Here is a 16,577-nt window from a genome sequence, read left to right as displayed (position 1 = left end):
ATCTTATTTAATTATTCATATAATTTTTATTTTTTAATATATATTTAATATTTACATATCAATTTTTTTGTTTAAAAATTTTATATGATAAAAATATTTTATTTTTTATAAAAAATTATGACATCCGACCTGCAGGATATCATAATATTCACATCGGATGTCATAATTTTTTGACAGTACAAAAATATTTTATTATTTAAAATTTTTAAATAAAAAAATTAATCTGCGGATATCAAATACGGTTAGAAAGTAGTTGGATAAAAATATTCTTCTCATATCATGACATCCGAGACAAAATATGACTTCGGATGTCATAATTTTTTATAAAAAATAAGAATATTTTTATCATAAAAAATTTTGAATGACGAAAATATTTCAGTTTTTAAAAAAAAATTATGACATTTAAAGTGATATTATGCATTCGAAACTAAAATATGACATCCGAGACAGAGATATTTTCGTCGTATAAAAATCGATCTGAAAAATATTAAATATGTATTAGAAAATGATGATTATATGGATCAATCATATGAAATAGCGCATTTCATGTCAGATTTTCTATACCATCCATGATGCATAAAGAATTACTAGGTTGTGTAAGCCATCATTGATTTTTTTTTTTTTCTTTTTACCGCAAACAACTTCTTGTATCCTTTTTTTTTTTTTTTTTTTCTTTTTTTTTTTTTTTTTTTTTTTTTTTGTCTGAAATTTTGGGTGAACAACGTGGTGCAGGGAATTTTGCCATTCCTTAATAGAGATTACTTGAGAGCAAGGTAAAGGCGGTACAGGTTACTGGGTTGTCAAATTCTGCAAATTTCCTGCTTTCCAGTTTGCTATGCGAGTGGGCCCAACCTGGAGTAGTTCATTTTCAGCAGCCAGAAGACGGCCACGCCAAGAAAGTAATATATTCCATCTAATTCAATAGTGACATGCGTCTGATCGCCACGCAAAAACACGAGGGAGCTCCAATCTTTTTTAAAGTAATAATCGATATATCACATATTGACTCCAAAATTCAAAGCCAAATTGGAAAACTACGTCGCTCCAGACTCAAACAACGACAAAAAAATCACAGTCCAAATATTATACCCAGCTCCCTCCCGGAGTTCCACCCTCTACTGCTCTCATGTCCCAACCGAGCCGCCAACAGCGTCCCCTCTTGACCTTACTTAATAATTTCCCATTTCGTTGGCTCGCTGGATAGAATCTGAATTCCTACACCGCCAACCCACCAACCCCACCGTCCACGTGGAAACTGCTCCCTCCCTCCCTCCTTTGTTCCTTTTCCCTTCCAGAAGGCATCCGAAGCCAGCAGAAAACTCGCTGATAATAATAAACATCAAGCTGGTCTTTGACGGCAAGTAAGAGTGATACCAAACCATCCATTCCGTTCTCGAACTGTCGCAATCGGTAATTGATTCTCGTCGGTTGCGGCCATGTCGGTGTCCTGCGGGTTAGAGTGCGTGGTCTGTCTCGGATGCTCCCGGTGGGCGTGGAAGCGGCTGACGTACGTGGGCTCCTACGACAGTGAGTCATGGCCGCCGGCCGCCGCCGACGAGTTCGAGCCTGTGCCCCGCGTGTGCCGCGTCATCCTCGCCGTCTACGAGGACGACCTCGAGCACCCGCGCTTCCCTCCCGCCGGCGGCTACCGCATGAACCCGGCCTGGGTCGCCCAGCGCGTCACCTACGACCAGACCGAGGGCCGCTGCCCGCCTTACATCATCTACGTCGACCACGACCACCGGGAAATCATCCTCGCCGTCCGCGGCCTCAACCTGGTCCGCGAGAGCGACTACAAGTTGCTCCTCGACAATCGCCTCGGCCGCCAGATGTTCGACGGCGGGTACGTCCACCACGGCCTCCTCAAGGCGGCCGTCTGGCTGCTCAACCGTGAGACGGAGACGTTGAGGGAGCTTCTGGTCGAACAGGGCCCCGGGTACAAGCTGGTGCTTGCCGGGCACTCGCTTGGATCCGGGGTGGCCGCGCTGATGACTATACTTGTTGTGAATCACCGGGATCGGTTCGGGGGCATCCCCAGGAGCCAGATCCGGTGCTACGCCCTCGCGCCGGCTAGGTGTATGTCGCTGAATCTCGCCGTCAAGTACGCCGACGTCATCCACTCCGTCGTGCTGCAGGCAAGGGAATTCGTTGCTGATCTCGTTTCTTTGGTTTTATGTTTTTTTTTTTAAAAAAAAGATGACTTCCGAATCTTGATGAGTTGGATGTACTTAGAATTGAATTTTGGAGGCGAGCTATGGTTTCTTGTGAGGAGCAGATCTGACGAATGGAAAGGGAGAGGAGAAAAAGGAATTAAAGGGGTTTTTCTTGAGGAGTTTACCAAATAGGGACGTAGATCTTGGTAATTTAGGTCTGAAAGGATGGTGCTAATTATTGCTAGAGTGGAAGTAGGTGACTTGTTATTAATGTGGATTGATCAGCAAGCAAATGAAGGTCTTTTGGCGATTGGATAGTTGATCAGTAAGGCATGTATTTGATTAGATATGTGGTTTGCGGTTTGGTCATGAGGAGGCCGGACTAATGAAACGGACAGTTCATATCCTTTTCTTCAGCATATTAGTTAATTAGGGTGCGTTTGGTTACACTTTTTAATTTTTAATTTTTTAAAAATATTTTTTATTTTTTTAATTTTTGTTATTAAATAAAAATAAAAAAATAAAAAATATGTTTGGTAACTATATTGCTATAAAACAAAAAACAACGTTCAGAGACGGTAAGTGAAGAGCTCGACGAGGAGAAAGATTCGGGAAGGGAGGGAGAAGGGGATGGAGAGGTGAAGAGCTCGACGAGGAAGAAAAATTCGGGTTATTTTTTTTTTTTGTTTGATATTTTAGATGTGGGGAAACAAAAAAAAATACAAAACAAATTTTGAAAAGCAAAAAATTTTTGCTTTGCATATAAAATAATTATTTTGATTTTTTATTTTAATTTTTTGTTTTTCATAATGTTATCAAACATTGTTTTTTGATTTTTATTTTTTAAAAATCAAAAAATAAAAAAATATTTTTTTAATGACTAACCAAATGCAACTTTGGAGAGAGAGAGAGAGAAATTTGGTGACTTGGGTCTCAAGGAAGTGCAAGTTCAGTGGTTATCTACTCTCAGCAACCGAGGATACATCTCTATTTTATTAGGGGATGCCGAATATTACTATGATTCTTGCTTGCCGAGAATCCAATAATTGATGGCCAGTATAATTGGGAGTTGTGATTTTCTGGTGAAGAGATTTTACCTATTTAATATGAAAGAAGAACTCGGTATCAGTGTCCGATCTTGGGAAATTGATGACATGTTCTTGGTTTTCTACTTATGCCTTTCAGGTCTTGTCCAATGGTACTTGACTTTTTAACAAAGAAGCCAGCATCAATGCTGGATGGGAAATTGATGTCATGTTCTTGGTTTTCTGTGGATACTAATACACATGCTTTTAGAATTTAACTCTACCAGTGCATGCTGCTTATGACGACATCCTACTAACAGATGTAATCCATTAGCGCATATTTATGGTCTTTGCTTTGCATTCTTGCACTTTGGGTCACATCATAGTACCCATCAGTTTTCAGAACCTATTCCTCTGCATGGGTTATTGTCGTGAGCCTGTAATTTGTTATGGTTAATATGGCTTCTTCATGCTTTTGCAATAATATGTTTTGTTATTTGCGAAGTTGTTTTGTCATTCTTGGTTGGATTTAACATTTATTACTTTGTATCTATCCTTTAATTAAATTGAAATTATTAAAAACAGATTTAATTAACTTAACCTGTTTGATTTTCATGCAAACTCTGTTTAAATTGTTCTCCTCCTGTAATACTTTCCACTGCTTTAGATTTTCTGACATCTCTGTATATGTTTGACAAGATGAGTCAACTAAGAGCTATGGTAAAAAAAAAAAAAAAGAAAAGGATGGTTAGATATTGATTGTTATGCCCTGTTTGACAAGATGAGTCAACTAAGAATTATGGTGAAGAAAATGAATGGTTAAATATTAATCATAGTGAATGGACGTCATGGCCCCTGTCTGTTGACTACATGTGCAGTAGGAATCTATAAGGACAAGAGGTTTTAATCATACACCTTTTTTAAGTCTTTATTAAGTCTTCTTGTCAAAAAAAAAAAAAAAAAGAAAAAAAAGAAAAAGACTAGTGCACACACAAGTAGCTCAAGTGAGTGAAGGACAAGCAAATTGACACTGCACCCTTGGAGACCAGCTGGGGATGCTTACTCTTATATGTTAGTACAATAGCACTAATCTATAGCCATTTTAACCATTTGCAGTTTCATTCCTTTATGTACTATTTTAAAAACTTTTTAGTGTGGCAAACAGTTTATCCTTTTTTGCTCTAGTTTTTGAATGATTTATTTATTCAGTTTAACAGCTTGTCTCTACCTTTTTATATGAGAAGAGAAAAGGATGTGGAAAATCTTCATTTTGTTGATTACGCTTATTTGGAATGTTGGTATCGTATTAGATGAGAATCCCTGCAGATGTTAATGTCAATCTTGACCCATTTATTATAAATTCTTCCAGGATGATTTCTTGCCAAGAACTCCAACACCCTTGGAGCATATTTTTGAATCAATCTTCTGGTACATTATTGCATATCCATACTTTTCACTTGAATATCTCTGATTTGATGTTTCTCTTCTGCATATCTGTATATAATCATTTTTAAACCAGGACTTACTGCTTTGGACAGCTTGCCATGCTTATTATTTTTAGTTTGCATGAGGGATACATTTATTCCAGAAAAGAGAAAGCTTAATGATTCAAGAAGGCTTTATGCACCTGGTCGAATGTATCATATCATTGAGAGAAAATTTTGCAGGTAAGAAACCTTCTTACATTCTTTGTGCCAATCCAAAAGGAAAAGGGCTATGTTAATCTGTGACTTATAAGATAAACCTTAATTATTTTCCTATATTTTTGCCTGCATATGGAAAGCAATTAAGATAAACCTTAATTGGATTGCTTTACAATCAAGATGGCCTGCATCGAACATATAAGTTGTATTCTTGACATATCCATACAAATAACCAAAAACATGCATTTTGGTAGCTTCTTTTTGGTTCCATGGTATGCCGTGTCATTGGGTAGTAGTGCGTATCGATCATACTATATTGTACTGGTACCAAAAAAACCTATACATTGGCATCGAGGGAGGGGGGCATATTGAGTGCTAATATATTGCACCGACTCCATACTGGGTGTATTGACACCATACAAGGATGGTACTGGTACAGGGCCTGGTACCAAGATAGAGAACCTTGGTACACACTGCACAACTAGGAAATATGATCTTTATTTAATATATAAAATGGCACTATCTTTTGTAAACTATGAAGCATTGATAAGGGAAAGTGAAAAAAAATGCAAAGATAAATTATATGTGAAGATGTAAGCAAATGATCATGCTCGCTTTTTTTCGGATTTGAATGAGACAAACTAAACTTTGCATGAGGATGCAAATTAGGTTAGGTTGGTAATTTGGTTAGTTTAAAATTTCAGGCCCTACTTATAATGAAATCTTATTATCATTGGACATATTTGTAGTATTCTTAAACAAAAATTGAAACCCCTACCCCCTCTTTTTGCATGGTCCCTGTAACCATTGAACTTATTATCTTGTTAGAATATTCTTCAAAAGTCATAACTATTATTTAATTATTTAAATTGTCTTCAGGATATCTTTTTTATTGTTTCAAATTGCTCTATAGTAGGACTGAAACCGGATCGAATACGGATTGGATACTAGCATATCCGTATCCATATTTGTTTTGTCTGTTGAATATAATACAGACACGGATATTATTTGAATGCAAAAATTCATATCCATATTTGTTTTAAACGAATACAGATATAATTTGAATATTAGAAGTATGGATATAAGTTAAATAATTAAACTTTGTAACTACAGAATCAAAGATATTACTAAATAGATAATAAATCAAATTAATAATATGTTTATATAGTTATATATATTTTTTAAAAATTAATTAGTGCTATATAAAATTATATATGGTTACAAATAGATTTGGATATTCAGATACAGATTGGATAGTTGTCTATCCATATCCATATCCATTTTTTTTTTACAGATATGGATATTAATTGGATCCTCAAATTTCTATCCATATCAGGATTGATTCGGATACGAAAATAGATCCGAATGGATAATATCCATACCACTTTCACCCCTACCCTATAGAGGCATTGATAATACTGTCATTAATGAATGAGATAGGTAATGAGACCAATTCTGAATGGTTCATAGTCATTGAATTTTCTTTGTGATCCACATTTTTCACCATGAAACTCACAAATTCACCAAATCCAAAGAAAAAGCAAGGGATTATCTAGCATGAGGCCTTTTGAAGTCTTGAATCAACAAAGCATTTTTTCTAACCTTAAGAATTTGACTTGGAGACAACTGAATTAATCTTAAATTCATATATTCCATATATAACTAGAACATATCCTCTTCAAAGGCATAAAGTTGTGGTCTGGACTATCTTAATTCTATTAAAAATGAACTGAAGGTTACTTCAGGCTCATGATTGCAGTAACAATGTTGTGACATTCTTTTTGAGTTTGGCAAGTTAAATAGATGACTTAGATTAAATAATTTTAACATATCTATACCCCTATATGTCTTTACAAGAAATTTTTTAAGAAGTAGCCACAATATGTGAGTGGCTGGGATATTCCATAGTGCATATACCGGAATTTAAAAAATAAAATAGATAAAATTAAGAATAGTTTAGTAAATGTTCATAAAAATAAAAAAAAGTTAACTGCATACTCTCGCACTCATTTTAGAGCCTATATTAGTATAGTTCGACTTATTAACCTAAAGAATTGACAATATCCCCCTGTACAATATATCTAATGCTCAAGTATGCTAATGCAATGAACAGACCTACTAATTATTAAAATGAAGCACCGCAGGGGGGCAGGAGGTGGGCGCATGGTTTAGCATAGGGTCCAAGGCTCCAAGCCATATGTGTTAGCTGTTTATGCCTATGTTGGCCCCTAACAACCCACCATAGCGTAAATATTTCTTCTGTTTTTACATGCCCTTGTGTACATGGTCTCTCTCTCTCTCTCTCTCTCTCTCTCTCGGTGTGTGTGTCCATATATATATATATATATATATAATCTTGTCCTGACCATCCAGGTGATGTTTTGGTTTAGTTATTTAATTATGATTCATAATTTGGTGCAATCTGTTGAGAAGGCCAATTAATGTAGAGAACTATACATATGCCATAGGACAAGCACAGTTTCAGTTTTTTGTGTTCCGTCTCTATAAGAATACACCTAAAGTGTGCTCATTTAGAAATGTTCTCTGAATTCAAAAGAAAAATATTAAGGCTTATTGGAAAACTATGGAGATCTGGACAATGATAAACTTTAAGGCGTGCTATGGCTGGTATCAGTTTAACAGTCCCTCCCCAGGGAAAATATTATAGTATAAGAAATACAAAACCATGCTGTTCTTGATTCTGTTAGCAACTGAGCATGCACAGCAGAGGAGGTTGATATTTTCAGTCATGCAAGCACTTACATTGATGAAAAATTTTGATGCCATCTGTCGTGGCAGATGTGGGAGATATCCTCCGGAAGTAAGGACTGCCATTCCAGTAGAAGGAAGATTTGAACATATTGTGCTATCATGTAGTGCCACATCTGATCATGCAATTATTTGGATAGAACGAGAATCACAACTGGCTTTAGACGTAAGTGAAACCTTCATTATTATCTGTATTGGTATACCAGTGAGCTTTGAGGTAGTATTAGAACTAATGCTAGAAGCTGCATGGTAGATCTAAAGGTGGTTGATTTTCTCAGAGAATGAAAGGAAATGCTGGGGCCACGGTCCCACCACTGCAGCAAAAGATGGAGAGGAAACAGAGTCTTGAACGAGAACACAGGGATGCCCTGGAAAGAGCAGTGACCTTGAATATACCACATGCTGTGCCACCAACAGAGCAACCCTCTGATGACACTGACCCCACACCTTCGGAGAACCAGGATGAAGCAACCTTGCACAGTAAGCAGGATGAAGCAACCTCACACAGTAGTTCAAAATCCGGCAGAACAAACTGGGATGAATTGGTGGAGAAGCTCTTCACCAGGAATGCTTCTGGCGGCCTTGTTCTGAAGAAAGACATCAGCATCGATGACCAACGTTAGAGATTTTCTCTCTCTTTTCTAGATGGTGATATTGGAGTTTGTCTTGTTCCTGTGCATTATAGTTGGGCGTTATGTAACTCTTCCCTGCCTTAAAAGAATCTGTCCTTCGATGCTGTGATGAGTCCAGTCTCCGGGTTTTGCTTGGTTTTCCCAAACCGAAGAGGCAGTGATGTACAAAATGAGTCTGTAGGCTGGTCTCATTCAGCTCCTGTTGTCGTATTTTGTTAGCGTGCGTGGAACAGTTAAGCATGTGAAAATGACTAATTTTTCTCCATGATTTCATTAAGCTATGAATGATCTTTTGATTCTTGTATTACCGAGAAGCTTAAAGGTCGGTATCTGCTTTAGTCTTTTGTCTTCAAAGTATCATCCATCACCAATCTCTGCAAATGAAGTGTTCTTGTTACTGAAAAAACGGTAGGGAAGAAATGCAATGATTTGATCTCCTGTATGGATTACTTTGGGCAAGGTATCAATTGAACTGTTGATAGCTGCTTGCACTCTTGACAACCTATACCCTTTACGGACGGTTCGAATTCTGTAATACATTCTTTTGTTAAAAAGGCAATATGCTATCTATCGTACCAAAAAAAAAAAAGGTAATATTCTATCCTTACCAGGAAAAAAAAAAAAAAAAGGCAATATGCTTAAATCCGCTTTTTGGACGCAATTCTATCACGTGGGTCAGTCCAGAACATGTTTTATGGTACAATAATACGGATGCCGGTTCTTAGATTGCATGTTTATTTTATTGCATTGGTTGTCATCACTAGTTTTGCATGCGCTCCACATTTTTTTGGCTATCAGTGGGACTTCAAAATAAGACTACTGGTTTACCAAAAAACAGAAAAAAACTAACTGACAAGATTGGCAAGTTCTCCGAGATGATTGTTATTAAAACAAACCCTGTGTGCGTTCCGGAATTGAAATGGAAGTCAAACAAGAATGCAATCAAAATGTGTAATGTGTAGCTACCTAAACTCTTTGAATGTTATTTTCTCACATTGACCACTTAAATATTTTCATGTGTGGGGACCCATGTGGATGTGTACTTAGTTCTATATTGATCATTCACTGAGTAAATTCTGGGATATTTATACAAAATCGAGAAATTCAAATAATATGTAACGATTCATGCGGACGTGTATTTAGTTTCATATTGATTATTCGTTGGAAATATTTGAATACTTATGCAGGGTCGGAGAATCCAAGTAATTCTTTTAGTTAAAAAGTTTTAGATTGTTATATTACGCCTTTTATGGATAATAATACTGTCAAATGCACTATGTGGCTATGCACTATGCCGATTATCACGTCTACTTCTGGCGAGCCTTATTCATTATATGCTCATCTTGGTGATTGGCCCACATAAAATAAGAGATAACGTGATTGGTACGGTGCATGCAGTATAGGATATAATTTGCCTGACAAATGCTATTTTTTTCCCTCTTATTTCCAAAGGCATATGGTTTTAATACGAGGACCACCATATGGCCCAAAAAATACCTTTCATGCTCCATGTTCAAAAGCGGAGACATCCATTTTGGAAGCAGTACCTTGCCCGATAGAACACTTGCTCTTTTTGAGTATAACAACAGAATACAAACTCGGATCATGACTACTAGTACTAGAAGAGAGTCTCACACACTTATCAGGGCCCCGAGAGGTTTCTCCCAGCTTCAAGTTGGTGCTTAGAGAAATTTATATGGGGACTACTTTGCGAACACTACTCTCGGCATATTGCTTAGCTGATGGCCAGAAACAACTGGCGGCCCGGCACATTATCCCCGCCTTAAAATCCAACATGGACCCGCGTTCGTACCCCTCTTCACGAGCATGGTTAGGTCCAACTGCATCATGGATGCATCCCACACGCTCCAAATCCTATCCATTCCACTTTTTGGTGGGGTTGGAGAGCAGCCACCTGTACAAAAGCATGATCATTGATTTTGGAACTTGGAACAATGTCTTTGATCACACCCTATGAATGGCTACTTATGTAGCTATCTATAGCTATACCTATCTACCTATCCAATTATGTATCTATCTATTTATTTATTTAATTTGTGTGGATCCAAAAATGTGAATGAGTTGGAGGCCAGCTCTTTAAGCCGAGAAAAAGACCTTGCTTCACACTTGTTGGGTATAAAATACCTCCAGCCGAAGTTCATAAAAGGCCGACCCTCCATGGGCTCTTCCAGCTTCCGACCTTGTGCGATGTCTTTCTGAACTTCCCCGACTGTCCGAGCTTTCATAATACCATCCGGACTTCTCCGATAATGAGCTCCTCCATCCATCTACTGGGTACTCCAAACGCTTTCTGAGCTTCACTATCAGCCAATTTTCTACAGTGATCGATTATTCTCCGAATCTCTTCCAAACTTCTTCCAGCCACGAACAACTTTACTCCGAACTTCTTCCGGACTTTATCAATGTCCGAGCTTCTCTACTAGTAGGACTTCTACAGTAACCAGACTCCATCCGAGTTTCTACGGCGGTCGACCGCCTTCCGGATTTCATCCGAGCTGCTACGAGAGTCGGATCCTAGCCGAACTTCTACAGCGGATGGATTCCAGACGAATTCCTACAACGGACGGGCTCCACCAGCCGGATCTCTACTTCGAACTTCTACAATAAGAAATCTCCATCCGAGCTTCCACGGCAACCGATCTTCGTCCGAGCTTCTACAATAAGCGGCCTCCTTTCAGACTCCTATAAGAGTCAGACTCCGTCCGAACTTCTACAACATAATTGAATCCCGGACTCCAACGTTCGACCTTCTCTAGTGTCCTCGAGACTCCTCCAGCGGACGAACCTCTACAGCGCCATCCGAACTCCACTGTCGATCGATCCTCTGTCGGATTCCTCATGAAACCGGACCTCTCCGACGGACAGTCCTCAAACGAGCTTCTACATCAGGTAAATTCTAGATAGACTCCTCTAGCAATCGGACTCTTACCGGACTTCTCCAATAGAAGTCTCCATCCGAGCTTCTACAGCAGATGACTTCCGCCTGCAGCATCAGCACCCAAGGCACCCGACAACGGTAGACTCGTCAGCAACCTCGGAAACATCCGAGCTTCTCTTAGATTACAGAGACAGAGAGCCATTCCGCTCCATCAGACGTCCCAATCGAGCTTCAGCCGTCAGGCTCGAACTCTCTGGCAAGTCACGACAATGGCCACTACCCCTCCACTCTCGATAACAGATTCCACGTGGCCCCACCACTCTTTGGCAAGTCGCGACAACGGACACTACTCCACTCTCCATAACAAACTCCACGTAGCTCTAAACGGCTCACTGACGCCACTACTCTCCGTAACAAACTCCGCGTGGCCCCGAACGGCCCACTACCAGGTAGTTACAGATGTCGTGTCAATCAGTTATGCTCTTCATCTATAAAAGGGACCCCCAGATACGTTTATCTCTAAGCTCAAAACTCTATCTCGAAACTCTGCTAAAATCCCATTTGAGTGCTTCATTTCTGTTGAGGCAGAGTACTGACTTGAGCGTCGGAGGGTCTTGTCGGAGCATCCCCAATTTCGGTTTAGACTTCCCTTGCAGGTCCCAGCGGTGGACGCGATCCCTTCGACTCCAGCTTCTCCGACGGTGGTGGAATTCTGCACCAACAGAATTGGCGCCAGAAGGAGGGACCTGTGTCTTCGCAGTACCCTTGTTCTTAAAGGAGTACTCAACGGGATTGTCTTTAGTCATCTTCTTCGACAGTTTCTCCTTCTTCTCCTGCCAGATCTCCACCTGATGCCTCCCTGAAAGGCATCCACCAGGCGATCCACGGCCTCCACGGCCAGATCTCAGCGAGACCCGCAAGCTCCGGCCTCGTCTCCAGTTTTTCAGACTCCTCCTCCTCCGACAACGGCAGTCGGTATGGAGCAATTCGACTTGCTGGTTTAGCAGGTCAGGAGCCTCACCGAAGCAGTACAGGCCATGCAGCATCAGCCGCAACAGCCGCAAGCATCTGTGCGGCTAGAAAGAGCATCATTGGAATTTCAGAATCTGACGACCAGATAGGCCACTTGGGCCAGTCGCCCTGTCTTTTTCGGAAAGGAGAAGCAGAAGGTGGAGAGCCTCCATCCGATCATGATTCCACCCCCGGAGGGTCCCTACCTCCATTCTACCAGAAGACCCTCGAGACTCGCAATCGAAAGGACCTCTTGGATCAAAGATTCCAAGAGATGAACCGGTGGATCGAAGAGCTCCGTCATGCTCCCACTACTTACGGTAAGGACATCTATACTGACCCTCCTTTCTCTCAAATGATTATGCAGGAATCATTCCCGCCAAACTTCAAGCTCCCCAATTCGAGAGCTACGACGGGATCTCGGATCCGATTGACCACCTGGAGGCTTTCGGACAATGATGCTGCTCCATGGTGCGCCAGACGCCATCCTGTGCCGAGCTTTTTCGTCTACCTTGAAGGGAGCAGCAAGAAATTGGTACTCGACACTGAAGCTGGGTACTATCTTTCCTTTGATCAGATGAGCAACCAGTTTGTTGCTCATTTTGTCAGCAGCCGGTGTCCCCGGAGAGATTCGGAGTCCCTCATTAATATCAAGCAGAAGGAAGGAGAATCCATCCGAACTTACGTTAACCATTTTAACGCCGCTGCATTGGAGGTCCGGAACTTGGACCAGTCAGTTGCAATGCCGCCCTGAAGAGCGGTCTTCAAAAGAACGATCTTCTGTTCCCCTGGAAAAGAAATATCCCAGGGACTTCACTGATCTGCTGGCTCGGGCCGAAGGATATGCCCGAGCAGAGGAAGACTTCAAGCTGAAGGACGAGGAGGCCGCGAAGGAGCGGCAGGCAGGTGACTCCAGCAAGCCCGCAGTTGAAAAAGAGCCCAATGAAGCTCGGTCATTCTCGAACTCCCTCCGGACACAAACATGTCCGAACTCCTCCCCAGGCTCGTAGGCAGAGAAGCCCGGACCGCAGAGTTCGGCAGAGCTCTCCCCAAGAAGGTTCCACAGCTACGCCCTCTCAATGCTCCAAAAGCTCAAGTGCTGATGGAGGTCAGGGAGCAGTTGCCAAGGCCGGAAGGGATGCGCACACACCCCAGGAAGCGCAACCCTAACTAGTTCTGCCTCTATCATCGTGACCACGGCCACGACACGGAGGAGTGCATTCAGCTCCGAGACGAGATCGAAGAACTCATCAGATGAGGTCGGCTCGACAGATTCATCCAACACCGGCCTGAGGGTAGGAAAGATCGACCGAGGGCCTACCACAGCCAGAGCTGCCAAGGAGGAAAGAACAGCCTGAAGATCGGCCTCCAATCGGGATCATCAACACCATCTCTGGAGGACCCCAATGGGGAGCAGACCTTCCGCGACTATGGGACTCGAAAAATCTACGAGTGTATTATCAATAACTTTGCCTTAAATAAAAGTTTCATATTTGCAAATCTTTTTTTTTTGCATGAGCTTATAACAACAGGAAGTAGCTCCTTCAGACAATCGAAATTAAGCGTGTGAGGAACAAGAGGAGGACCTCATCCCGACACAAACGAAGGCCTGATTATTTAAAGATCGGATCGGGGGAGAGGCCCTCGCAACGGCCCTTATGCACCCCCGCAGCCATGTTAGGAACATGAGGAGAACCTCATCCTAATATGAGCAAAGTCGAAGGCCCGATTATTTAAAGACCGGATGGGGGGAGAGGCCCTTGCAACGGTGCTTATGCCCCCCACAGCCATATTAGGAACAGGAGAAAAACCTCATCCTAAATGAGTAAAATCGAAGGCCAATTATTTAAAGATCGGATGGGGGAGAGGCCCTTACAACGGTCCTTATGCGCCCCCACAGCCATGTCAGGAATAGGAGGAGAACCTCATCCTAACATGAGCAAAATCGAAGGCTCAGTTATTTAAAGACGGATGGGGGGAGAGGTCCTTGCAACGGCCCTTTTGTGCCCCCACAGCCATGTTAGGAACAGGAGGAGAACCTCTCCTAACATGAGTAAAGTCGAAGGTCCGATTATTTAGAGACTGGATGGGGGGAGAGGCCCTTGCAACGGCCTTATGCGCCCCCACAGTCCTGTTAAGAACAGTAGAAAAATTTTGTCCTAACATGAGCTGAAATTGACTGTGTCAGAATAGGAGGAGGACCTCGTCCTGACACAAACGAAGATATGGTCGTTTAAATCGGATGAGGGGAAGAACCCCCTCAATGACTCTTCTACACCCCTACAATCCTGTTAGGAGCAGAAGGAAAACCCTCGTCCAAACATAAAAAAAAAGGGAAGAGAAAAAAAGAAAGCGACGAGCCACCAGAGATAAGGAAAAAACGAACTACACTAATGACGCAAGGGACCTCGTCTCAACGAGGAAGGAGACTCTTGTCAAAAACCCTCAATCTCTAAGGGGGAACCCAATACTGGTCGGAGAAAAAGACTTCCTCAAGGTAACGAGAAGTTCGAGCCCCCAAGCTCGAGCATCGGGAGGAAGCATCAAACTCGAATGGCCTCAAAAAGATCTTCGGTTATGAACAAAAAGGACAAATCAACACGACGATGACCAGAACTTTCAAGCAACGTCGACATCGAATAAGGCAAAAGACAAAAGAAGCTCGGTAAACAACAACTCGAAATAAGAACAGACAAGGTAATGAAAAATTTTTTTTCATCTCATTAGTAAAGTGCGCATTATAAAGCCTTTGAAGGCAACAAAAAAAATGACAAGAAAAAAAAAAGAATACATGGAAGAACGAAAGGTAAAAGAGGCTTTAGGGAAGCTAGACTTTTCCAACTTTGAATTCTCGGTTCCAGCCATTATCAGGGATTGCTTTAAGTTTTCAACTTTTTCTTTTAGTTCTTTCTTTCTTAACAGCATCTCCCGATACATTTGGTGGAACCGCCGACTCTCGCCTCCGACTCCCGAAGCCTCTTCCTCAGAACTTGGACTCCGCTCGGCATCTTTGACCGCCTGCTGCTCATAGCCAGCTGAATCTTCAGCCGCTGCAGTTCGACCTTCTTCTGCCCAAGGGCCATGGACAGTTCTTCCATGGTCCCCCTCAAGGGAGCTGATCTTGGAAGCCTAAGTCCAAGATCGGTCGCTGATGCATTTTCGGAGTTCCTCAAGCTCCTTCACGAAGTAGTCTTCCTCCAAGTATAATCCATGAAGTCCTTTTTGTGGAGGTCTCGAAAGCGAGTAGCCTCCACAATGGCTTCCGAATGGCTCTTCCTCAGCCGGTGAAGTTTGTCATCCAACTTCTTTGATTTCTTCGTTAAATAACGAACTTTCCTTCTCAGATCCTGGATCATCAACTTCAAAAGGATCCTGTGGCAGGGGAAGAGCTTCGGCAGGGCACTGTTGTTGGGAGACAAGAGCATTACAACACGAATCAGTGCAAAAAAATAAAAGAGAAGAAAAAGAATGCAGAATAAGAAAAGGAGCTCTCTGTAAAGAAGAATATGATTTTATTGATTAAATAGTTTTTAAGTATAAGAGAATAAGGAAAAGTCGCAACAAAAGGAAAAAAATACAAAATTAGAGGTTTCGGACCTCTGGGGCAGAAGTGGAGGAGCTCGGTGCCCCCACAAGGTCGGTCGCCGCAGCCACGGCAGTCGAAGAAGTTCTGATTGGAGGAAGACCGGCAGCGACTTCAGAAGGTCCAGCTTCATCATCGGACGCCTTATCCAGGAAGCCAAAGTCCAGTTCGGGAAACTTCCTGACCACCTTCTCCTGGCCGAGCTCGAAGCCCTTGATGCAGGCGGCTTGGCCGAATTGGACCTTCAGATCCTTCATCTCGGAGGAAGTTTTGAACTCCTCCACTGTCCGGACCATTGCAATCATTATTGCACCCTACCTAGAGCAACGCTCCAGCAAAAATTTTAAAAAAATCTTTTCGGATCGCCTCGATTTGAAAAGACTCCAGCACCAGCGTGCCAAACGCTAAAATATCTGAAACAATCGAGTACGAAAATCGAAGGAGCAACTTCAGCTGTGAAAGTTTCTCTGTACTTCTTTCATTCGGAACCCGACTCGAAAGTGGGGAGACTGGTGTTGGATATAAAATATCCCTAGCCGAAGTTCGTAAAAGACCGACCCTCCATGGGCTCTTCCAGCTTCCGACCTTGTGCGATGTCTTTCTGAACTCCCCCGATGTCCGAGCTTCCATAATACCATCCGGAATTCTCCGATAATGAGCTCCTCCATCCATCTATCAGGCTGCTCTAAATGCTTTCTGAGCTTCACTATCAGTCGATTTTCTATAGTGATCGACTATTCTCCGAATCTCTTCCAAACTTCTTCCAGCCACGAACAACTTTACTCCGAACTTCTTCCGAACTTCGTCAATGTCTGAGCTTCTCCAACAGCAGGACTTCTACCGTAACCAGACTCCATCCAAG

The 16,577-nt window shown here is 41.8% G+C and overlaps 1 protein-coding gene across 1 annotated transcript; it reads left to right on the top strand.

The window, feature by feature from the left end:
• The first annotated feature begins 1,242 nt into the window (after positions 1–1,242).
• LOC105053194 (uncharacterized) lies at positions 1,243–8,532 on the top strand. Its single transcript, XM_010934276.4, has 5 exons — positions 1,243–2,135; positions 4,548–4,606; positions 4,717–4,845; positions 7,621–7,756; positions 7,869–8,532. The coding sequence occupies exons 1-5, from the start codon at positions 1,437–1,439 to the stop codon at positions 8,211–8,213; spliced, it is 1,368 nt and encodes a 455-aa protein (XP_010932578.2). The 5' UTR covers positions 1,243–1,436; the 3' UTR covers positions 8,214–8,532.
• The last annotated feature ends 8,045 nt before the right edge of the window (positions 8,533–16,577 follow it).

Source organism: Elaeis guineensis, chromosome 10, assembly GCF_000442705.2.
Source record: "Elaeis guineensis isolate ETL-2024a chromosome 10, EG11, whole genome shotgun sequence".
Taxonomy (NCBI): domain Eukaryota; kingdom Viridiplantae; phylum Streptophyta; class Magnoliopsida; order Arecales; family Arecaceae; genus Elaeis; species Elaeis guineensis.
This window is presented reverse-complemented; position numbering and strand designations above follow the sequence as displayed.